The 24,988-nt window shown below is 41.2% G+C and overlaps 1 protein-coding gene across 1 annotated transcript in view; it reads left to right on the top strand.

Moving 5' to 3' along the window:
* Window positions 1-2,289: 2,289 nt before the first annotated feature.
* MXRA5 (matrix remodeling associated 5) overlaps window positions 2,290-24,988 on the top strand; it is a 36,197-nt gene continuing 13,498 nt past the window's right edge. Inside the window, exons 1-4 of the mRNA XM_084632354.1 lie at window positions 2,290-2,509; window positions 6,945-7,160; window positions 21,854-21,983; window positions 22,218-22,608. Coding sequence (XP_084488480.1) covers window positions 6,955-7,160; window positions 21,854-21,983; window positions 22,218-22,608 — 727 coding nt within the window. The 5' untranslated portion in view covers window positions 2,290-2,509; window positions 6,945-6,954. The remainder of the gene's footprint in view (window positions 2,510-6,944; window positions 7,161-21,853; window positions 21,984-22,217; window positions 22,609-24,988) is intronic.

Below are 24,988 nucleotides of genomic sequence, written 5' to 3'. Positions count from 1 at the left end.
TATAACCACTTGTAGGATGGTGCAAGTAAATGTAAAATTAAATGGCTAGGCAATGTCACCTTTGAATGGACCAACATGTAACTTTCTTTTTCAAAAGCGTTCAGGTTCACAAAACCCTCAACAAATGATTACCCGCTCCCCAAAAAAGTCCTACATTCAAAGTAAAAGTCACTTTTTCAAAACATTAAATGCTGATCGGTCAAAATTGACTCACCTTATTTTCTTTGGGGACTGTAAAATAGCCAAAGTTTATCCCCAAATGTTGGTATCTTCTGTTTTCTGTGGCTTTATGGATTCACAGTTCTTTGGATTCAGATTTTTCTGACATATTGACATTAACTTCAAACAGTAAAATTACTGGGGAGAAGAGTCTAGTGATAACTTAGCAAGCTCCTGTGGGGATAAAATACTCTAAATACGTATTTCTAGTGCTTTTGGGAAAGGATGCTGGGGGACAACATTGTTTTCTGGTGTAGAAGCAGTGGCTATACTTTTTGAGCTAGATTTTCAATTTAGATAGGTGACTCATGGATGACCCCCCATGTGACTCCTCCCTGCCCAGCCCGGGCCCACACACTCCGCCCGTCCCCACGTTACCTGGGGGCGGGGCTCTGTCCTCCCGCTGCGCCAGAAACCAATTTCAGGTGAAGTTAGGAAAACGTTGGGCTGCCGGGCGGCCCCAGGCCGGCAGCTCCTCCAGCACGGGTGTACAGACCCCAGCCAGCTGCTTGGAAGGGCTGGGGGCAGGAAAGCACTGGCAGCCCCACGTTCTGCTCCTTCTCACCACTGCGGTTCCCTGCTGAATGTGCCCCTCCGGGTGTCTGGGGAGGGGCACGTGAACCTGCTTGCCCCTCCCAAGCGTCGCCTTTTGCTGCTTATTGACCATTTTAAAATGGGAGGGGATGACAGGATCCAAATGCCTGCAATGGGTTTCTGGGTGTTGTTCCCGCTGTAAGTCAGAGTCTGGATTTTTCTGGTGAAATAGCAGTGACCCCATTTTTCTATTTCTGTAGTAGAATTTAGGGCTACACGGCCAAACACTGGCTGGCTCTACCATAGATGGAGCAAAGTGCCAGATCCGATTTTTTTCTGAGCTCTTGCCCCAAAGGAGTAAGTTTCCAAAGTTTTCTAGCTATACTTGTGTATTTCTGTGGTTCTCCAGTAGAATTCAAGGGTTCAAATCCCTAGACTGGTAGCAGTAGACAGGTTCCTGCAGCAATCTCATGCCAGGTACTTAGCTGGGGTCTGTTGGGTTGGTTGTTTGTTTTTTCCTGGTATGGTGACAGGGGATCCACCTGTGTATATGGCAGAATTCAGGCTAAATATTGACTAGGTCCAGTAGGATCTACGTTTCAATGTACACCTTTGACAGTTTGCTTGTTTTAGGATGAATTAGTCACTGGATTTTAGTTTATATTTTAATGTGTGTGTCTGCGTGTGTAATGGCAGCAGCAACATTGTTCGCCTATTTTGAGGGTATGATTTGGTGTCCCCCAAAATTGGCTGGATCAAGCAATCCCCAAGTGCTAGATACAGAGTTTTGCATTATTATTGCATAGCGGTCAATTAGATTTTTTTTTTTTTTATGCAATGGCCCAGGCTACTCTTGTTGAGTATAGACAGCATAATTCAAGGATTCAGAGGAAAAACCTGGCTGAAACCCAGGTGCCAGATACGTGGGGGGTGGCGGGGGGAGGGGGGGTCACAATGCTCTCCCTCCTCCAATGTGAGCTGTGGTCCTGGTTTTTCTGTCGGATTGCCAGTGGCTACCCAGCAAGAGTCAGCTTTCAATTTACGTAAAATCTACCTCAGTTAAGCTCTGTCTCCAGCACCTTCGCTTAGCTCCCTCCCCATCAGCTCCCCCGTAAAGAGCCGCCCACCACGAAGGAGCAGCGGAGCAGCTACTCCGTCCTAGCTCCAAACGCAGCGCCCGAGGAGCCAGGAGCAGGAGAAGCGCGTGCCGTGCCCCAAGTGCTGTGCGCGCCTCCTTCCCTGCTTGTCCCGGGGCTGGACCCGAGCCGGAGGCTGCGGCATTGGGGGCTGAGCCATCTGCTGCAGGAGACAAAAGCTGGCGAATTGCTTTGCGCTCTCCCCGAAGTGCCTGGAGGGAAAGAGCTGTGGTGCCGGGAAATGCTGCAAGCTGCGTGCATGGTCCGTTTGCTTTGAAAGCAGTGATCTCGGGATTTGTTGTCTTTAACAATAACAAAAGGTGGATGGATTTCGAGGGCTAATTCTTTTTTTTTTTTTTTTTTTTTGGAGCCATGACTCCCCAACCTGGATGGCGGGCAATGCGAAGGCATAAGGAATTATAGCCCGGGGCTGAGCCACGTTTGTTTGGGCTGGGATGAACTTTTGGAGCCCGGGGTGCCACCCAATGACAGACACACAGCCGGAGCACGCAGTGTCGGAAACAGCCACATTCCTGGGCATACCTTAGACGAGCTTCTGGCCCCTGGCAGCGATGGGCGCTGCGGCCGCCGGAGTTTTGTGATACCAAAAGGCAGTGCAGGTAATGGCTGTTGCAGCAAATGCCTTTTCGCTGTCTGGCCCTGGTCGCGTGGCTGCGTGCTGTTCGTTGCATTTTAACGGGCAATGTGTGCCCTTGCAGAGGAGCCCCTCGGGGTGTGGCGGGGGGGAGGTAAGAGTTGGAAAAGTGTCTGATTAACTCAAACAAACTCACTCCACTTCAGCCACTTTGGATGTGGCGCTTTCCTTCCCTGGGCTGCTTGGAAGCCTCAGGCTGTAAAGGTGAAATGCTGCCTGAATGCAGCTGGGGTGGGTGGGTGTCACCTCCATGCAATAGGGCCTTGTTTTATTTCTCTCTGTTTGTTCGGTGCTCACTGCCTGGCTGTGTAGGGAATGGACTCCCTTCCAGTCGGCCTCGGTGAATTAGGGGAATTCTTCCCTAATGGGAAGCATCTGCCCTGAAATAGGCTAAGAAGGGAAGCCTCCCACCCCCAGGCTTTCTGAGATTCCTGGCGCAGCAGCTCCAGCAAATCGTGCTGCTGAAACAAGCCCTCGGTGACGGAAACCTGAGGCCACCGTGAGAGGCCAGATACTGGCTTCGGGCTTTTGCAGTCCTTGCCCCGGCGGAGCTCCCGGTGACGTCGCAGCGGTGTCGGCGGAGAGCCGCGCCAGGAGGCTGCGTCGCTCTCAGCTCACTTTGTTACGGGGGGGGTCCCCACTGCCCCTGCACCCAGCTGCGCCCCCCCCCCCAGTCAGCCACTCAGCTCCCCAGTGATGCTGTCACTCATACCTGGGCATTGTCAGTGCCCCCCAGTGCAGTTTCGGGAGAGGGGCCACCTCGTGCCCCTGTTGGGGAGACTGAGGCCCGTTGGTTCTCACTCCGCTATGAACAGTTGAAAACGTCCCTCTGGTGTGTGCCATCAGAGGAGCGAGGGACCTGCTACCTCAGACCTGAGCCAAAGTACGCCTGCACGGAGCCATGCTTGTGGGGAGTAGAGCCAGCCCTGGCAGGAGGTGGGGCCTTAAACCCTGCGAGTGTGGGCCGTTCTGGAAAGAATTCCAAGTGGAGCTGGCCAGGGGCTTTCCGCATCTCTTCCCCCCGCATCCCAAACTGCACCCTTTGCTCTCCGAGCTGCTCTTACCTTGCTCTGCTGATTGTGTGTGCGCTCTGGGGGGCGGTGGTGTCTTAAATGCTTTGTACCATGGGCCCCTTCCCCTCACCGTGCCACTCATGATCGTGCAATGTTCCTGTGGCAACTGCATATTTAATTGTGTTGATTGTGACAATGCCTTGTCCTCTTTTTGGGGGGTGGAAATCACACTTTTTTGTTGTTGTTGTTGTTGTTGATTTCCACTCCCCTCCCACATGTTCTGTCTCTCTGTTTTCCTGGTATGTGCTTCTCTATAGGTGAACTCTATAGGTGTTTGATTCTTCTCTCCCTCTGTATGTGCAGTCTCAATCCTTCTTCCATCTGCAACACACCCATGCAGCCCCCTCCTGTGAATATGTGTGTTGCCCCCTGATTCTCTTCTCCTGTGCCCATGCTGTCCAGTTCCCTTCTGTCCTGCATACACTGCTCACTCAGCTGCCTGGTTCCCAGCTCCCCTAAATATACTGCTCAGTAGCCTGTTCCCCTGCACACAATTCCTAGCTATTTGATTGCCTCCTTCCCTACACATAATGGCCACCTGCCTCATTCCTTGGTCCACTTGACATGCTGGCAAACCTACCTGGTTCTATTCTCTCTGCTCCCATTCTCAGATTCCCATTTCAGGGAAATTCTCAATTTCCCTGAAAGGGGTTTCCAAAGAGGATGGATCTAGACTGTTCTCAGTGAAACCAGATGGCAGAACAAGAAGTAATGGTCTCAAGTTGCAGTGGGGGAGGTTTAGGTTGGATATTAGGAACAACTTTTTCACTAGGCGGGAGGTGAAGCACTGGTATGGGCTAGCTAGGGAGGTGGTAGAATCTCCTTCCTTAGATGTTTTTAAGGTCAGGCTTGACAAAGCCCTGGCTGGGATGATTTAGTTGAGGATTGGTCCTGCTTTGAGGATGACCTCCTGAGATCCCTTCCAACCCTGATATTCTATGATTAATGACAACTAGTGGTGGCTGGCAACACCACACTCACTTGTGTTTCCAGTCCTTCTGTTTTCTCTCATGGTATGTGGCAGCAGCTCCTTGTGGAGAGAAAAAGGTAATTGCTCCTTATTTACACCTGCCTCTACAGGGGTTTGGGCTCTTCCACAGTCTGAGAAACACTGGTCTAGTGATTACTGCTGGGGACTAGAAGTCAGAACTCCTCGGGTTCCATTATTTACTCTCTCACTGACTTATTCTGTGATGTTGGAGAAGTCAGCTAATCATCTGCAAAATGAGAAGAATGCTTCTCTAGTTAACAGGAGTGTTGTAAGATTCAATGAATGTTTGGGGAATAACTGAAAAGTTAAATATCATTATTAGTTACAGAAATTGTGGTTAATGATGAAAACATCAGAAATGAATCATGAAACTGAGGTTACAGTAAATGTAACTCCTCTTAAAGAAATGAATCCTATATCAGTTTAAACTTTTTGCTTTTAGTAACTTAAAGTTATTTAGACTCTTAATGGGACTTAGGTGTTTAAATACCCCATGGAGATCTGGGCCTTAGGTTCTCCTTTTTGTTGGTGGTGGTGGTGGTTTTGTCCTTTCTGTCCCAAATCTACATCTTGACGTATCTATCAAGGCCTCCAAAGAGATCTTGCCAAACGAGCAGTGCCTCTTGTAGGACATTTCCTTGAGTTCCCTAAATTTAACAAACTGATCCCTTTCTATTGATAAAATATATTATGAAGACTCTGATTTATCTCTTTTCAAAAATTTCAAATGTTTTTGTGTTATTGGGCTAAATAATATTTAGAATGCTTAAAAAGAGAGGGATTTTTGTACTGCACTGAAAGGGGAATAAATTTTCTTGCAAGTTAGTAAATATTAGGTGAATATTTTTCCAAATTTAACAGTTTCAATTTGTGAGCATTTTGCATGATTGTTATTCATTTTATTTTCTTAAATGGAGAAAAAAATGCAATCTATAATTTCCCACTTAGAAGTTTAATTCTTGACCTTGCTTAGCAAGTCCTCCTGTTGTTGTAACTTCTGCTTGACTCCTGCAAGAATTATATGAAAGAAAATGGAGGTTTAGTACTCTTCAAAAGAAAATGAAATGTGTAAGGTATTTTAACATGACAACTTTCACTTAAGAGAATACCTGAATAAGTGCATAGTTCTTACACATGTTATGTAGTGTTTTTGTTGAGAATAATAACTGTCTTATTAACTTGACCACAGACATTTGAGAAACCTCTTCAGATTGATGGGTCTCTTCTTTGAATTATAATGGTTTGCATATGATGTTGGTAGGAAAATGGCAGTCGTATTGTTTGGAGATTTAAGAAATTTGACTTTTATACTAAGGGTAATATCTTGATGTAGGCAATACTGGATGAGTTTTTAATATAGCTGAAATCCACAAGCCACCATAGACTTGGATGAGTGTCCTTCATTGTTACACTGGGTTGTACAACAATAACAACAAAATTAATAATAAGTTGCCTTTATGTGGCACTTTTCATCTGAGGAACTCAAAGATCTTCATAAAGGTCTAACAATTAGAACTAAATTTTTCAACTTGTTTGCTTGAAGCTAGTCTCTTCAAGCCATAATTAGTCACCCAAGTAAATTATCTGGTTTTCTAAAGTGCTCAGTCCTCAAAGTCAATGACAGCTGCAGGTTCTGAGCAGCTTTGTAAAAAGTGGATCGTTACTGAGGTGCCTTAATATGAATTTAACAGCTTAACTTCTGAAGTCCAAGTTTTAAAAATGTTGGCTTAAATTTTATAGATGTTAAGGCCAAACTTTTCACACTTGGGAGCTTAAGCTTCCTCCTTAAGCTTCCATGTTTAGGCCTCTAAATAAGTGGCTTGGTTTTAGAAGTCCTGATTATCCATAGCTCCCATTGAAAGTTTTGGCTTAAATGATGTTGCATACCAACATCAGACAACAAGTGAGAGGTAAAGTATGACAGTCCAGATATAATGACTCCTAGTTCTCTGCCCTAAGCTACTAGAGAATGCCTTCTCCCATAAAAGTTATATGTGTAAACCAAAAGTATACAATATTTTACCACAGAGAAACAGAAAATTAGTATAATTATGGTAAAATAGAAATGAGGGGAAAAGTTGATTTTGAAATAGCAAAGAATAGCTTGAAAGAAAAGCTCTTTTTGCACCATATTTCACAGACTTTTGCCTAAATTGCCTATCAGATTGCATAGAAATAGATTTGTACAAAGTTTTCTTTATTTACATTTTCTCTATTCTATAGCTTAGTCAGGAAGCCTAAAGAAAAGTAGCTCCTACAGAAGCCATCATTTAAGTGATCATGCTCTACAAGTGTGTTTACAAAGATAAAAACATTTTCTTTTACAAATAAAACAGATACAACGAAATGAAGACAACTGACAAGATGCGAAAGAGGGCAAATTTTGGGGCACTATCCGTGGTGCTGATTGTGTCTCTGGGGCTTCCACAAATCGCTTTTGCATGTCCACGCCCATGTGCCTGTTACGTTCCCACTGAAGTTCACTGCACATTTCGATCCTTGGCAGCAGTGCCAGCAAGAATCTCTAAACATGTGGAAAGAATCAATTTGGGGTTTGTATTGCAATTTTACTGAAGTGTTTTACATTTTCTGTGTATAATCCTATATAGCTCAGCACACATGCTGCAAGATGAAAGTGTTATGTATCCTTGCTGAGAAGAATTGCAATTGTGGATGATTATTGATAACTGCTTGAGTTCAAAATGACATCAGAGTCACTGGTAACAGGGAAGTTTTGGTCAAGCCTAATTTTCCAAGTTCGGTTCCCATTTTTTTCAAACAAAACTTATTGTGATGGGAATTATTATTAAATGCTATACACATATTTTAATAGCATTTTATGAACATTGGTAAGACAAATTCAATGTTTTAAAGTCTATACAAATGAGTATTTTACCTGAGATTATATTTTATTAGGAATGTCTGGAATAAGACGTATTTTAGAGAAATATTGCACCCAATAGGAAATTGATAACTGCACTGGTAGTAAACTGTTTTGCACAATAACTTTAGAACAATACTAGAAACCGGAAAAAGTCTATAATTTATGAGTGATAGTTTGGATGTTGATATAATTGCTCTACTGAAGTTGGAAAAAAAGGATCTCTTCCCATCTTAGACTAATTCTGTACATCAAATAATATTCATTTTAGAAGAGGACCTATTTTTATACTGCATCCTATTATAGTTTCGTAGCTTGTTTAGTCTTTCCACTGCCCATTCTGAAATCAATGGGACTGCTCACAGAATAATGTATAACTCCCACAGTACAGAGGGGATGCCTAGTTAGGACAGCATTATTACTCCTTTTCATTGCTCCAGTGGTGCAAAAGGCTATAGAGTTGGCCCAGATCGGGTCTGTGATTATGTCAGACCATCTGCTATTACTATAATTTTTAATGGGCCCCATTTAGAAAATAAATTTTATGCACAAATAAATGGGAAATAAATCTTAAATTACATTAAACAGATATGGTACCCCAGGGAGTCATTTGAGTTGTTGTCTCAAAGCTGTAGCCAAACAAGCTGAAATGAAGAGAGGTTGAATTCTGTCCTGCCATGTGTGCACTGCTCCAGTTGGCCCTAAAACTTTTGGTGAATCTTTGGTTGGAAAATGCAAAAATTATTGAACATTCACAGGAGTCATTATTAAATAAAATTATATCCAAAAATCTATGCTAAAAGAATAATATGGTTGCAAAGTCAAGCACTTAAAATTTAGGAAGTGCCAGACTTAAGGTTGCCTGTGAAAGGTTAATTTCCCCCCTTGTGCATATGCATTATTAGACAATCTTTAATTACATGATTTCACTGATTATTTTTTCCACTGAAAATTTACAAAATAATTCAGTCTGAGGCAAACATCTGACATGGAAAATTTCAGCCCAAACAGTTAAAGTCTGGCAAGCATGTGAACAGCATTTTAGATGGAAATTTTTAAGCAACCTTACCTGTAGACATCATTACTAGTTCTACCTATAACAACTGTGTGGAGGTCTTGCCCTAAAGATCTGCTCATGGAGGGCACCATCAATATGGGGGGTTCACCTCCTAATATGGAAAAGGAATAGAGAATTGGACATCTCCATGGCAGCACTCCCAGCTTTCTTTCCCCAGACAAATGGCCCATTCTGCACTAGGTGGGGGAAAATCTTACCTCCCAGTCAGAATGGTTTAGTAGGAGTTCAGGTTTAGGCCCCTCTTTCAGGTTTTACCACAGGGAGGAGAGAGATTCTCTATTGTTTGGTTGGTTTACCCTTTATTTTGTGAATGAACTTAGTTCTCATGAGCCAGACATAGTAAAGACAATCATTACTCAAGCTTTTATAAACAGTTCTGTCTTAGTCCTTATTTACAGTAATCTTGTTCTACTAATCTTTGAACTGTCTTAGTCACATATTTGAAATCATGATGCTAAGTGTATTGCTGTTGTTTTTAGAATTAGGTGAAAGTTTTTGGCTAAAACATTTTCAGCGAAAAATGAAAATTCAGCTACACCAATTCATTTTGTGAATTTCCGTCACTTTTGCCAATTTATTTCAATCGGGGAAAAAACGGTAAAACAATCAAAACATTTAGTTTTGATATTTTCAGAACAAAATGGTTCGATTTTTTCAGCTTGAAATTACCGGTAATTTTCATTGAAAAAGTTCTTTAAGTTTATTTTTTAAAAATCCAATAAAAACATGTTAAAATGGTCAAAATTAAAATGACATGTTTTGATTTTGTTGAAACAAAACCTTAAATTAAACTTGAAACTATTTTTTTCAATAGTAAGAATTGCCAGTGAACTGCAAAATCTGTTATTAGCACAGCTCTAGTTATTAATTATGATTTTTGGGCCAAATCCTCAGCTGACCTTCAGAAATTAGCATAGCTGTGCTGATTTAGACCAGCTGATTATCTGGACTACTGTTTTTCAGTGACAATGGTGTGCAGGCTTTTTGTTGTGCATAGATGGGAACTAGGATGAAAACACTAATGTTGTGTCTACACAGGGGTTTAATCTGAAGCTTTTTGATACGGGTCAGGTAACTCACAGTACACAAGTTTCACCAATAGCATGCACACACAATGCCTGCTCCATTTTCATTTCACATCAGTGAACACACAGCTGCAGTTTGCTGCCAGCTGAGGGTGTAGTGTTCTCCAAGGATATCCCATGGTCCTTTACTCCACTGCTGAGCAGCTTGCATTCTGGGATTATATTTGCTGTGAATTTGGAGATGTCAGATAGGTTCAGTTCTTTTTTTTAAAAAAAAGTCACGTTTCCAGTGTCTCTACCCTGTGCTTCCTTTCTGGGCTGATTTGTGCCATTTTCAAATTCCTGTTAGCCATATGGCCCCAACAATGCTCTGTGCTGCTATGGTGACATGTGAATATGCGCAGGCTGCTTGGGCTGTATTACAGCTCTCAGAGCTGGACAAATTCGGCATTAGACTTTGTCTGTCATATCAATGAGCTGCAGGACCAGGACAATATTTGATAGCAGTAGCAGCAGCTTCTCTGGCATCAGGAGGGAGGAGGAAGAACAGGAAGACGCCAAGCTGTTGGAACAAGAGGCCTGGTTCTGGATCACCTACACATCAATCAGTGCTGTCTCTGGGCTCGGGAAACCAGCATGGATTGGTGCAAGAGAATCGTTCTGCAGAGCCAGGATGACCAGCAATAGCTAGAGAACTTCAAAATGGGGAGAGCTACCTTTTTGGAGATCTGTAGAGACCTGACTCCAGAGATTCAGCAACAGTATATCAACAGTATATTCAGCAACATACATATAAAATGGGTCACTATTGCCATCTGGAAGCTGACCACCCCAGAAGGTTCTTGCTCTGTAGCCATCCAATTGGGCATAGGAAGATCAGCTGTTGGGGCCATTCTCCTAAAGGTCTCATATGGCTTTGATAAGGTACTGTCTAATTAGGTCATGAAACTGAGTAACACTCAGGAAATTATTGATGGCTTTGCATGCATGGGGTTCCCAAAGTGTATTGGGGCAATTGATGGAACTCATATGCCTATCATTCCCCACCCTCCAGAGCACAGAATGTACAAACAGAAAGGGGTATTTCTTCATAGTGCTCCAAGGACTGGTGGACCACTGCGGCAGGCTTCAGACAAAATTGCAGAGAGGGTCCATGATACTAAGGTCTTTCAGAACTCAGTACTGTTTAAACTATGGAGAAAGGACTGTTTGTCCCAGGAGCTTGGTGGCCATTAACGGTGTGGAGGTTTGTCGGGTTATTCACTGCAGAATGGTAGTTGAGTGTGCATCTGGCTGTTTGAAAGACGGATAGGACTGTTTATGGAATAGGTTGGAAACAGCAGAAAAAAACATTCTAACAGCATGTTGTGTTTTGCACAATATTTATGAGAGCAAGAGAGGAAGCTTTACTGATGGGTGGGAGGCTGAGGCGTGGAAACTTGCTTTGTGGTTTGAGCAGACCTCAGGGAGTTCCACAGAGTTCCACAAACGTGCTGGGGGCATGCTGTCAGGGATGCCTATTGTTCATATATTGAGCCTCCTGCCTGAACATGTTAGCCCATGGAGGGTGTGGGGATGCAGATTGTGGGTGGGTGGTTGAAGTGCCACATTCCTATGTGCTCTTGTAAAATCCTATGAATTATTTCAGCTTTATTTAAAGGATTTTTTGTGTTAAATGCAATCAAGAGTCTTGGATTTATTGTAAGCAGTTTTAGTATGAAATAACAATAAACAACAATAGTTAAGTTTTAATGAAAACAACGGAATAATAATATCTTTGTATCTGGAAAAACATTTAATTTACCAAACTTCATAAATAACCAGCTATATACAAACCTTTAATTACTGCAGCAGTATAAACAAAACTCAAAGTGCTACAGTTTTGTGAAGGGCATAAAGTTAGGCACATGTATACGCTTTGTTTCTGGCTCTTCTTGTCCTCATCAGTTGTGGGTTGAGTGCTCGGGGTTCAAAAGAGCCAGAGTTCAGGTGAAGTGGGTTTGGTGCCCAAAGGCTGAATCTAAGGTTTATGGGAGCCGCTTGGAGTACTGCTGATGGGATTCAGAGGTTAGGAGTTGCTGCTGGTCCCCATAGCCAGCATTGCCCAGGGGCAGAAGGACATGGCTGAGTCACAAATTATGGGACTGAGGCCTAGCATGACCATGTTTTGCAGGAGGGCATTCTGGCTCAGGACAGCGTCCATGAGTTGCCTCTGCACTTCTGTCTTTTTCCATGCTCTTCTTCGCCATAGTGATGCTGTTTTTGGCCACAGCCACTCTTTCCCTGGCAACTGTGGCACTGTCCTTGGCTACTGCCAGGCTCTCCTAGGAAAGCTGCATGTATTTGTCCCATTGGGTCCTTGTGTACAGCCTCCACTTCTGAGCCAGCCTAATTTTCCTTTCACTCTGCCATGTGTTCTGCAAATGTCTCATTCAGAGTCTTCCTTCCCTCCCTTCTCCTCCCCCCAGGCTGGCCAGTCTGTCAGCAGTACAGACCCTGTCATTGGTGGTCTGGCTGTTGCAGGTGCAGTGGCTACGGGAGCAGGAAGGAAAAAAACAGTTGCTTGTATCCCAGGCAAGTTATGATCTTCTTCTTTTTTTAAAAAGTATGTACATGTGACTTTACCTCCACTCTTTGGGGAAGCTCAGAGAACATAGAGTGCATTTGGATTTCAGTCTACTGTAGTTGCATTCATCTGCTGGTAGGGGTCAGGCTGGGTGGTTTGAGCTATGTTACAGGTTTGTTTTTGCAGTTTTGTTGGTGCGCTGGAATGCTTCTGTGGCATCAGAGACAAAGTAAAAAGAGGCATGCAGGGGAGTGGTGCTGGATAGTAATCCCCTCTACATCCCCTTGAGGCTGTCCCTCCTGTCGCTGACTATGCTGAGGCAGGCGACTAGGCAGTTGAGAATGGTCTTACTCAGAAAAGCAGATGTTGCTGGTGTGTAATTTGCCGTGAAGTTATTCACCAGGATTGTTCCCCCAGAAGCTCTGCAGGAGTGGAAGGGGCTTGCAAGCTATACCCGGGGTCATGGGTGTTTGGCTATTTCTTATAATGTGCTAAACAAAATGGAGCGATTTCTCAGTCTTAAGTTCTGCTACATCTGCCCTGAAGACAAGGGGAAAGTGCAGAGAAAATTAAATAGGGTCCTGCAATGATTGCCAGCTAGACAGCAGGGTAAAAGACATTTGTACCTCATCAGGGATCAGTATTGTTTGTGCCTTGACTGGGTATGCAATCTGCCCTCATACCTCATGGAAACTATGAAAACTAACCACATTTCTTTTCCTGTAAACCCTGTCTCAATAAACAGTTGAATTTTTGCACAATGAATGCTTTTGGTAGTCAAATCTGCTGAGGGGTAGAGGCAGGTGGGGGATGGGGAACATTTTGTGACTGTGCCATGCTGACAGGCACCATTTTGAATCAGTAAAAGAAGGGGGTAGGAGGAAGGCAGGGGGCTCCTAGCTCACATTCACCACCAATAATCAATAATAAATTGTAAAGATAGGTACTTACATGCTGAAATTCCCTCTGGGGGATCTGACTCTTTGGTCCCAGCCTGGGTTTCTGGTGGGGACTCAGGATCAGTTGATACAGGGCAGGAATCAGGGTCCACTGTAGCAGGGCAGGACTTAGGCTAGCTTTCCATCTGACCATCCTCAGGTTCCTGAATCCCCCAAAGATCCTGCCACATAGAGGGCAGCTCCTCTCCTGCTCATCCCCTGATGGGCTGAGCCAGCCATCCTAGACTGAGAGGGTAGGGAGTGCAGGAAGCAAGCTCAAATAGTTCTGGGATGGGTTGTGCTGTCACTGTGTAGAATCCTCTCCAGTTCATCAAAAAAATGCACAGGTTACATGTCTCCTGCCAGATGTCTCTTTTTATCCCTCCTTTAAGTGTAGTTTCTCCTGAGCTGCTTGTTCTTTATCTGGCACTGGTCATGATCCCTCACAGAGATATGCTTTGCAATGTCCACAAAAAGGTCCTTATTCCTGTGGCCACAAGAGCTTCCCAAATTGATGCTTCTCCCCAGAAGGCGATGAGATCCAGGGGCTCAGCATGGCTCCAGGCAGCTGTGCAATGCATGTTGTGGGGCTTCTGACATGCTATTGTGATTGTATCACATAGGATCCACGAGCAAATGGGCAAAATCTGCCTCTGCACCACCTTTTAAAGGAGGGAAGGGAAGGGTCGTCCTGGAAACTTGACACCAAGGCTGGGAGAGCACACAAGTAAATGGAAAGAACAGTAACAGTGGACCTACAAAGCACTGTAGAATAGCTGTTGGCAATATGCAAAAAGTGGTGCACAGCAATTGTGTGAACACAAACAAAAGACAGAACTAATTACATTCAAAGTCAACCACTTTGTAGGAGGACTCCAGAGTTCCCGATAAACGCAGAGTTAGTGTGCACTGATGGGTTGCATCTTATGTAGGCAAATGCTTTCAAAACAGATTAATTTGATTAGATCTTGTTTAAAATGCCTATGTAGACAAGCCCTACATATGTGGTCTAATCCCAAAGCTCCAGGCCTATACCCTCACCTCATTTAAAACCTCTTCATTTTTAGATGAGAAGAGTGAGAGGCAGGATGCATGGGTAAAATCCTGGCCCTATTTAAATTAATGGCAAAACTCTCTTTGACTTCAGTGGGATCAGGATTTCACGCCATGTATTTTAAAGACATACAAGCCAGCACTATTTCTTGGTTTCCCAGTTTTTGTCTTATCTCTGTTTCTGTCTTTTAGATGTAATACATCTCTCCTCTCCCTCCCCTCCACCCACGCTTTTACTTGTATAGCCATGAGCACATCATTGGCCCTTAACAAATAGTAATTAAAATAAGACCCTATAGCCTGTTCTGTGATTTATAGCTGTGACTAAGGTGGGACTGAATGGAGTGTAAATCAGTTCTCCAGAACTGAGAACTGTGATTGGTCTACCTATTCTTTTTCTTTTAGAGCCCCATCCCCTTCTCTCAGTGAAGTTAGCAGGAGTAAGATCAGTTCCTTCATTTCTTGCATCCATATCCTGCAGCCTTTGTACAGGCACAATTCTCCTTTGTTTCATTAGAAGTTTTACCTATAGGATCAAGTATTTTGCTGCTACATTTCCTCCCCTCTCCCCTTCATTCCCTCAGACACCTAAAGTAACAAATAGAAATCACTGTAGTGCAATGAAGAATTTTATCTTAAAAATAGCTGATTACTTTAAGTCATGGTACAGACAGTATTTGAAACTACAGCTGTATTCTTTCAACTTGCATGCTTTTCTCTTGCATTGCTCTAATGCAGTAAAAATAGGAGGATTTCAGAATTTGTGTATATTTTATGACTCGTAGAATGAAACTGTCTCTGATATGTTTCTTCTGCAGCAAATATTTGTTGCTAAAGGTAAAGTAACTGTAAGGTTTAACATAACTGCAAACATACCTAGGGTTCCAAGCATCAGTGCTTGGCTGTCTTTTACTTCGCATTTCTATTAATCTGACCTGGAAGGAGGGCTAAACTATGAGTTAATTATATTTTCAGATACTATAAAATTGGGATTTGCTGCAAATGCTAGTGAGGACAGAAAATTGAGACAGAGGTCTTGAACTTGATCCAGATTAACTGAAGTCAGTGGAAAGATTTTTTCAGTCTCAGCTGAGCAGGTCAGAAAACAGAATTTCCATGCTGTCAGAAATTCTGACATTTCAAAATTTGTTTTCATCCTAAATTGGGATTAAAGGTCAAAATCTTGAAATATTTCAGGGAACAGAAATTCCAAAATATTTTGATTCAGAAACATGGCTTAGAAATTTTTCATTCAAAAATTTCATTGTGTTTCCACAAAACCTTTAGAGTTTGACAAAGTAGCATTTTCCAATAGAAAACTGTTCCATCAATTTTTTTTGACCAGTTCTAGTCTTAATGGGAGTTGGATTTCCCCAATGTAGGTTAGAAACAGGGGAACAAATAGTCATAGGGAGGTTAATAACTGGAATACGGTAGTATAAATAAGACCTAAGAATCAAAGTGGGCAGCACATTGGATATGAAGATACTGTACAACATGATGGCAAAAAACAGCCAATGTGCTTTTTGGCTACATGCACAAAAGTGTCATAGCATGGATCAGTGAGGCCCTCACCTTTTTCTACATGGCACAGGTGAGACCATGCCTGAAGTACTGTGTACATTTCTGAGTACATCAGAAAACGAAAACTTATTCAGAGAAGAGCAACAAAAATGATTATGAGGCTAGAGAGACTGATTTAAATGAATGACGTAAAGTGCTAAACATTATAAACCAGATGCTCAGCTAATATAATTTTGTGTAACTCTATTGTAGATAACAGAGTTATACCAATATTCACCAGCATCTTGACCAAGTGACAATCAAGGGGGCAGATATTTGATAATGGTTGTAGATATACCAAAGCTCTGGTAGCCATATCCAGTCAGTGGATAATAACTTCTTATTTCCTACCGTTTGAGAGGAGTTGGTACAGCTGCCTTTTACCACCCGAGGGTTCCTATGCACAAAGACAATCCTCTGGGAGACATTTAAGTCAGAGTTATGACTGTTTGTGCTACTGAAGCAGCAGAAATTGATCAAAGAGTACTAGAGAATCATGTTCATTGTTTCCTAAACTGCTTACTGAATTGTGAAAGAGGTACATGAATCAGCTAAAGGGTTCTAATCTTTCTGATGGCTGAATTATTCCCTGCGAAGAGGATTCTTTAAGTATGTCTTTCCACCATGTATAGGAGCTCATAAAATGGGCCACATTGACCTACAGGGTTTGATTGTTTTGTGCTGCTCTGGTGAAGCAAAGTAGTCATAAACCCAACTGAACCTGATGATTTAGAGGGGTTTACTGTGGTTTGGCATTATAAGTTTGACACCAGTGAATCTGACTACATATTTTTTTAAAAAAATGAATTATGATCCTGATTCTGCACCTGTTATGTTGGGTTTATGACATTTAACTCTGAAATACAATGGTGTAAAAATTACATAAGGGATTGGAGAACGAGGCCCAGTAACTCCATTTATTCTGGTGTGCCTGTGTTGTACCATTAAAGTAAAAAACCAGCAGGATCTTATTAAAGGGAAAAAGGCAAAATACCACATTTATTGTGAATACAGAAAGAATCATAGTAAGCAGTTAGTTATAGCTATAACATTCCATTCAATCTCATATTTATTCTCACATTCATTCATACAAACACACACACACACACATACCCACACACACAGGTTCTGCAAGGTTGTTATCATAGTTACCAGCCTTAGAGTTGCTCATGCCAAGTCACTGGCCAGGTGGCCTGGACATGAGGAGGGAGCAGGGCCTTGCCAGATGCTCATCTGATGCTCCTGGAAGTTGGTTTGCAGAATCAGACCCCAAAATTCTCACTTTTTAGAGTCTATTTTTATAGGAATTTCTTCCTATGCCAGTCTATGGGAATTGCTTCATCATGCTGTTGCTGAATCAATCAGCAGATAGCACATTCCTGACGGCTCCAAGATGTTATCTTGTTCTTTGGTTCTCCCATTCTTGAGGCTGTTGGGTGGATTCCAGTCTGCCCTCCGGGGGGTCCTCTGGTTATTTCCACTTGACGCCTTCTTCAGCCGATGGACACTGGATTCTTAGGCTGGCACCTCCCTGATCATTCAGTTATTATCCACACCAAGCATCCATCCACATACATCCTCTATCTCTATTTTAATCACAATGGTTAATACAACAAAAGGGCAGGGAGTCTCTGGGTGCTGTTTCTGTTGTTATAGAGTATTGCTTTGAGTCTCTCTCTGTGAATTGCTTTGAGAACAGACTCTGTCTTAGAATGTACTAACACAATTAGCAGCTTGCAAGTTTCACACAGAGAGGGAGAGAAACAGTACCAAAACCCAAGAGACCTCTTCATTAGTAATACCCTGGAATTGAAACTCTGGGGAATCAAACTCATTTGTGATTTTAATACAGAACTTCTTTAATATGATCCAACACCTGTCTCCCTCCAAACAGAATATTTATTTTAGTTTCAGCTTGCTGTTCTTTCCATCTGATGGTATGTATTCATTTAGAATAGAAAAAGGTCAGCCACATATATGTCACCTCTCAATTACAGTATTTTCCACCTCCCTTTAATTTCTTTGATTTAGACTCCTAGATATTCATTCCAAGTTGAGAATGACTATGTGCATATTTAAGGTAAATATGAACTTCCCCTCTTTCCACGTCTGTCTTTCTCCTCTTCTGTCTGTGTCTAACCCTGCCATTCTCTCTGTCTCTCCTCTCCTTTTCCCATGTAATTTCACTCCTTTTTTGTTCTTTCTTGTCTGTCTTATTATTACTATTATTTTGTACTTTAGAAGCAGTGGAAATGTAGAGCCATATTCCTATGTAGATGTTCTTTACCTCTCACACTAGCTACAGAGAGAAAATTATCTCATAATCTTACTCAGGTTTACTGCACTCAACAAGAATAATATAAATCAAATCTAGTTGTGCAGACATAAAATATTTCTTTTCTTCTTTTCTCAGTGTCACTAATGGCAAGTTTCCTTGCTCCAAATAAAGGCAAGGAGGATTTGGCAGAATTTCTACAGTTACAGTCATAGTGACACTGAAGGTTGGACTGTTGCTGGGGACCTGTCAGGGTTCCCTCCCCACTCTGAACTCTAGGGTACAGATGTGGGGACCCGCATGAAAGACCCCCTAAGCTTATTTCTACTAGCTTAGGTTAAAAATTCCCCAAGGCACAAATCCTTCCTTGTCCTTGGATTGGTACTGCTGCCACCACCAAGTGAGTTAGGCAAAGATTCAGGAAAAGGACCACTTGGAGTTCCTGTTTCCCTCAAATATCCTCCCAAGCCCCTTCACCCCCTTTCCTGGGAAGGCTTGAGAATAATCTACCAACCAAATAGGTAAACCAGATGAAAACAGACCAGACTCTTGTGTTCTTAGGACACTTAAAACCCCAATCAGATTCTTAAAAACAGAACTTTATTATAAAGAAAAAAGTAAAAGAAGCACCTCTGTAAAATCAGGATGGAAGGTGACTTTACGGGGTAAACAGATTCAAAACACAGAGGATTCCCCTCTAGCCAAACTTTAAAGTTACAAAAACAGGGATAAACCTCCCTCTTAGCACAGGGAAAATTCACAAGCTAAAACAAAAGATAAACTAATGTGTTCTCTTGCTATACTTACAATTTTTGTAATCCTAGACCTTATTTCAGGCAGGGTTTTAAGAGATGGTTTTTCCTGCCCCGGTCCCTTTCTGGCTCCGTGAGAACACAAAGAAAAACCTCCCTCCCGTCCCCCACAGATTTGAAAGTATCTTCTCCCCTTATTGGTCCTTTTGGTCAGGTGCCAACCAGGTTATCTGAGCTTCTTAACCCTTTACAGGTAAAGGAGGGATTTTATGCTACCCTTAGCTGTATGTTTATGACAGAACTCCTTAATGAACTTCCTAAACCCCTTAGATCTTCCATAATCTGTAGTAACTTCCTTCTTTCCAGCCTTTCTGATTATTTCTCCCTCTTCAACCTGTCCAATATCCTGCAAATAAACATTTTTTCCACTACTCTGACTACATTGCTCCTGTTTCTACTGCTTCCCTCCATGGCCTCTCTCACTCACTCACACACTTTTGCATCAACTCTGAACACCTAATTCTTATTTTCAAGGTGCCACATGAGTCTGACTCAATCTATATCTCACCTTTGTCTCTACCTACTCCCCACAATGTGATCTGTGCTCTGTCAACTCTTCTCACCTTGATACTTTTCCTTTTTCTCTCATGACTTTCTACCTTTTTCTTATGCCCAGAATGACCTTCCAATTTAACTGTCAGTGTGGAGCATTGTGGGATGGCTTCTGAAAGGCAGCAGCAGTCAATGTAAGCAACACAGTGTCTACACTGACACTGTGTCAACCTAACTATATCAACCCAATTCAATTGGTATAGTAGGTGAGTTACATCAGTGGGAGGTACGTTTTGGTTTAGAATAATCTGTATTGTAGACCAGGCCTTATTCTCAAATGCAATTGTGTGGACTTTCAAGATGCATGCACAACATATAGTCCCAATCTCTGTATTTGTTCAATTCTCATCCCTTTCCTTCTCCTTCCTTCTCAGTATTTCCTGTGTTTGTCCAATTTAGATTTTAAGTTCTCCAGAGCAAGGATCATGTCTTTTTATTTCTATAAACTTCCATGTAAAACCCTGTTGCTAGATAAATGTTTATTAATAATCATCATCATCGTAATAATATAATATCTATCTGCTTATTGTAATGGCATTTTCTATTAAAAACTGTTAAAAGCACACTGAGCTAAATTTTTCACCATTGGCCATGAAATTGAGCTTGCAGACAGTGCACCCATTAAAACAGTGAATTGCACATGCAGAGTACATATGTACAAGCACAAAATAGTTAAGCAAAAGGGTACTTGGGTATACAAATATACATTTGTGTAAGCAGTTATTTGTTTTATGCTCACAGAATGTGTTTCTCTTGCATTATTAGCTATTTGTGAACACACTTTTTGTGAGCAACACTCAGGCACTCCTGGTTGAAAATTTGGCTCTGTAGATCAAGAATACATTTTTTCAAAACCACTTATGTGAGTTATGAGGCCAAAGATCCATTTTCAAAAGCATTTTAGGTACTTGAGTCATATTTTTAATCTGGACATTGATTTCAGTGGCAGTTAGGCACCTCAGTTTCTTTAGGTGCTTTTGAAAATCCCACATACGCACCTATCTGCATCTTTAGGCACCTAAACACCTTTAAAAGTCAAGCCCTAAATCACTGCTGAAAATGGGACGTAGGTTTATAATCCATTTAGTCGCTTTTGAAAACATTAACCCAGCAGATGAGTTTTTCATATAAAAGTGACTTATTTAATGATGGTAGCATTACAGTGGTCTTTGCTGTGCTTTAAAGTTAGCTTTTCATTAGTGCAAATAGTGTTTGTGCTCTGGAGTAAAGTATTATTATGCATGTTTGCTGTTGCATTTGTTTTCAGACTGGAAAGTTTTCTTGATAAGTATCATGAAAACAATAGATTTAGGAAGAAAACATTATTTTCCAAATGGAAATGGATGATTTTGAAATCAAGAAATAGAAGGTACAAAACAGATCTTTTGCCACCTATAAAAGGACTAAAAATGTCTTTTTAAAAAAGCCTGAAATCTTTAGAAAAAGAACGAGGAGTACTTGTGGACCTTAGAGACTAACAGATTTATTTGGGCAAATAAATGTGTTAGTCTCTAGGGTGCCACAAGTACTCCTCGTTCTTTTTGTTGATACAAACTAAAATGGCTACCACTCTGAAACCTGAAATCTTTAGCAAATTTATCAAGACCATACAACTCAGTATCTAAATGTATCTCCTCCATGCTCCTGATATTCTGCTTTTCCTGAAAAATAATGCATTACAGCATTAGAAAGCATGAAAAATCCAATTTTAAAACTTGGGTGTCTAATTTAGAGTTCCCGGTGCTCAGGTCAGCACTGGATATTCCTGCCTTTTGGGTGCCCAAATGCAGAATTGGGCATCCTAATTTAAGGACCCAAGTTGGCAAATGGAACCTGACATGTCAGTTCAAAAAGCTGAAATGAGTTGTTTTCAAATAGCAAATTCTGTCTCCCTTACTCCTCAAAAGAAAGCTCAAATAATACTCATCTTCCAGTTGCAGAATCTGGATTTTATGTCAGTAGTAAAATATCCAGTAACACCTGGTAACAGCAGGGCAAGCAGCTGAGCTAGTAACTGTGGTTTTCCGATTCAGGAACTGCTTGGCAAATGTCTATTTTCAAATAGTCCTCTTCACAAAGCTTCATTCATTTATTGTTAGTTGCTTTGTTGGCAACCCTGCTATTGGCAACACTGCAGTAGTTTGCCAATCTCCATACTATCATAGATTGGCAACATGCCATTAACTAATACCATTCCCATAATGAGAACTCCATGGAAAAATATACTAACTGACATCTCTTAGAATTTAAACTCCCATTTCCTTTTACTTTAAATTATGGCTAAACTCGCACAAATTGAGTTAAAAAAACATAATGTAAATATGGGCTAAGTACACATGGCCTTATAAAAATGTTTACTGAAACATTTGGTCCTTTACCTGCACATTTTAGGATGCATCCAATGTTTCCTAGAAAGTCAAGTTCTATTAATTTAGCCTTAGCAATCCATGAGAGACTGTCATGCATGAAATATAATTGAATATGTTGTGTTTTTTCCCCCAGGTTTAATAGCATACAGTCCATATCTGAAAACTCATTTGCAGGACTTACAAAACTGGAATTGCTCATGATTCATGGAAATGACATCCAAACTATACCCAATGGGGCTTTAAAAGATCTCATGACTCTACAGGTAATACTAAGGTGTTTCTAAATATAATAAATTACAAATTACACAATGATAAAAGACTGAAATAAGTTGGTTTCTTTAATGCTTTGTTTATTGTCCAACAGGTTATCCATTTTTGTTCCAAATATTTTGAAAGATTTTGAATTATAATAATATCATGAGTAATAATGTCCATTAATGGCTGATGTTATTCTGTTACTCTGCTCTCTGTTTCACTATTAGGTATTTCTTTTTTAGGTATTCAAAATTAGCTACAACAAGCTGAAAGTTCTAACAGGCCAAACTCTCCAAGGACTTTCAAGCTTAATGAGACTGCACATGGACCACAACAGAATTGAATTCATCCACCCGAATGCTTTTAATGGGTTAACTTCTCTGAGATTGCTCCATTTGGAAGGAAACTTACTCCAGCAGCTTCATCCCAACACATTTTCAACATTTTCATTCCTTGATTATTTCAGACTGTCAACAGTAAAACACCTCTATCTGTCTGAAAATATTATTAGGACACTGCCTGCAGGGATGTTTCAAGGAATGCCACTCCTGGAGAATCTTTACCTTCATGGGAATCCCTGGTCCTGTGACTGCAGCTTGAAATGGCTCCTGGAATGGGATAAGAAGTCTGGAGGTGAGAAAAGATAAATTATTATTCTATTCATTATAGTGACAACATTCCAGTAATATGCCCTTCTTCTGTTGGGTACATGAAACCATTGGTTTTGCTCTTGGCTGTTCCGCTTATATATTGTGACTTCCCTAAGGACTGCTCTATTTTTTCCACTATCTCACAAACAAGAAACATTTAAAAAAGTAACATGATGGAGAAGTAATTATAAATATCAGGCAAACATTCTGTATTTATACAGGAGGGAAACATGGTCACAACTGATTTAAAAAGCATGATTTCTAAAAATTGTAATTGGAATAAAAAGGTGGTAGAGCACACTATATTAATGGAGAAATAAGCAATAGCCATGGTGCAAGAGCCAAGAAGCTGGCTTTGTTGCAATGAATTCAGCTGCAGTTAACACAGAGAAAATTAAAGGCCATTTCCAAGAATGGATTGGGAGGACAGTCACACCCAGGCAAACCTCATCTCAGGGAAGAAGAAAAGAAGACCAGAAGTTGGAAGTCTTTTGAGGAAGATCAAGAAGGGTGCAGCACTGGGAAGGGTCAGCCAGGTCAGGGACTCTCATAAGTGTGGGACTGGAGTTATACCAGCCTGAAAAAGAACAGGTAGAGGACTCATAAGAGACTGCAAGAGTTGCTGTAGCTGATAGGGCATCAAGAAGGGACTGTTTTCCTCAGGAAGGTTGATGAAACTGAAGAGATTTGGGCAGGGTTAGTGACAAGGTATGAGGGCTGCTATCATGGAGCTGAATCAAAAGATTTATAGCACTTGGGAGCAGGTTGAGCAGATGTAATCAATCATAACAGATTCTGGTGGCGTAGATTTCCTCATACTGTGTGTGTAGCTTATAGCACTTTGTTGGGGGGTCACATTCTTACAGATCTTTGTGTTGTAGAACTTTATTTTCGACTTGCGAGGGAGGGATACCTAACAGGACTAAAATGATTTTAAGCATTTACCTTTAGCTTTGTATTTAGACAGTTTGCCTTCTAATAGTCTGATAAATTGTCCTTAACACACATCAGTAGATGTGTCAAATTATTTTAAATTGTCCCATTTCGCCTTATAGATATTAACTTTCCTCTACACATGCACTAATTTAGGCTCAACCACTGTGTTAAGCACTGTTTTCTTACACAGTAATAGGTTGCCACAGTTTTTATTGGATTAGTTTTGTTTTCTAAACCAGCATGCTAGTGCTGGGAATTACTTTTGGATGTAGTAAGAAAATCATTGTTGTGATTGTCAAATAGATGTACCTTTTATGTTCAGTTATTTTTATACAAATCCTTCACTGACTTCATTAGAAGTTGTGTACATGCCAGTGCATAAATATTGTTAAAGTGGTCATTTGAAATTTGAGGGTGCTTCCTTTTTGCTGAATAAACTCTGAGGCTGAAGGTGCTTTATTTGTTTTTAAAATATCACAATTAATAGTCTAGTTTAATTAAATACTCCACATTTGAATGGGGAGTGGGGGAGAGCCTTACATAAAAGGGCTGTCAAACTGACAAACAATCAATTGTTTAAATAAAAAAAGTTTTAAAACTCTTGCCCCTTCCCTCCCTAATCCTATTGTCATCCTTTCTTTTCCTTCCTCATTTCACCCCTGTTTCATTCACCCACCCCTGCTCCCTCACTGGAAGTCAGCATGACTCTTGTACCCAGAATAATTGCAATATATTTTGTTTACATTGAGTTTCCAAATGGAATTTGGAGGAGGCAGCTGGGATTCTACTAACCAAAATAATGTGAATACAAGTATATAGCAGAGGACAAGGGTCTTGCTAGCCTGTATGGAGGAAAGGATCCTGGCAGGCAATAGGATTTCCCTTTCATAACTTCAACAGCCCCATTTTCTTTTCTGTTTGGTATTTTTTTTCCTTTTTCTTCATGTAAATTGTGAAGATTGTTAGCTTTTGCTGAAGGAAGGGAAAAGCTGATAAAGCCATTTTTGCTGCTGGCAAATAGCTTGAATGTACATGAATCAGTCAGAGCAAAGGGATTATGGCAGACAGAGTAAAAAGGTTTGCATAAATCCAGTATTATTATTGAGGAATAAGCATAAAATGTTTATGTAGAACAAAAACCCCAAGCCCTCACAGTGTGGGGAAATGCATAAATTGAAAAAGTGTTGCTTCCCCTCAATAATTATGTATAGCATTTTACTCTGCATCCCTGACAATTCCATTTCAGCCTAATTATAAATAATCTGCTGGAACATTTGATGAATGAAGAATGTGTGCTACATTCCTCAAGTAAACTCTACAAATATATTTTTTTTAAAGTTTGTGACTGAAGACCTTTGCATGACTTGCAAAAAGCATTTTGAACTTGTTTTAAGTATTCCACTTGTAAACCTAATAAAGTTGCTGTA

Source organism: Lepidochelys olivacea, assembly GCF_965140295.1.
Source record: "Lepidochelys olivacea isolate rLepOli2 genome assembly, chromosome: 1".
Classification (NCBI taxonomy): domain Eukaryota; kingdom Metazoa; phylum Chordata; order Testudines; family Cheloniidae; genus Lepidochelys; species Lepidochelys olivacea.
The sequence above is the reverse complement of the archived record's forward strand: the minus strand, read 5'-3'. Positions and strand labels throughout refer to the sequence as shown.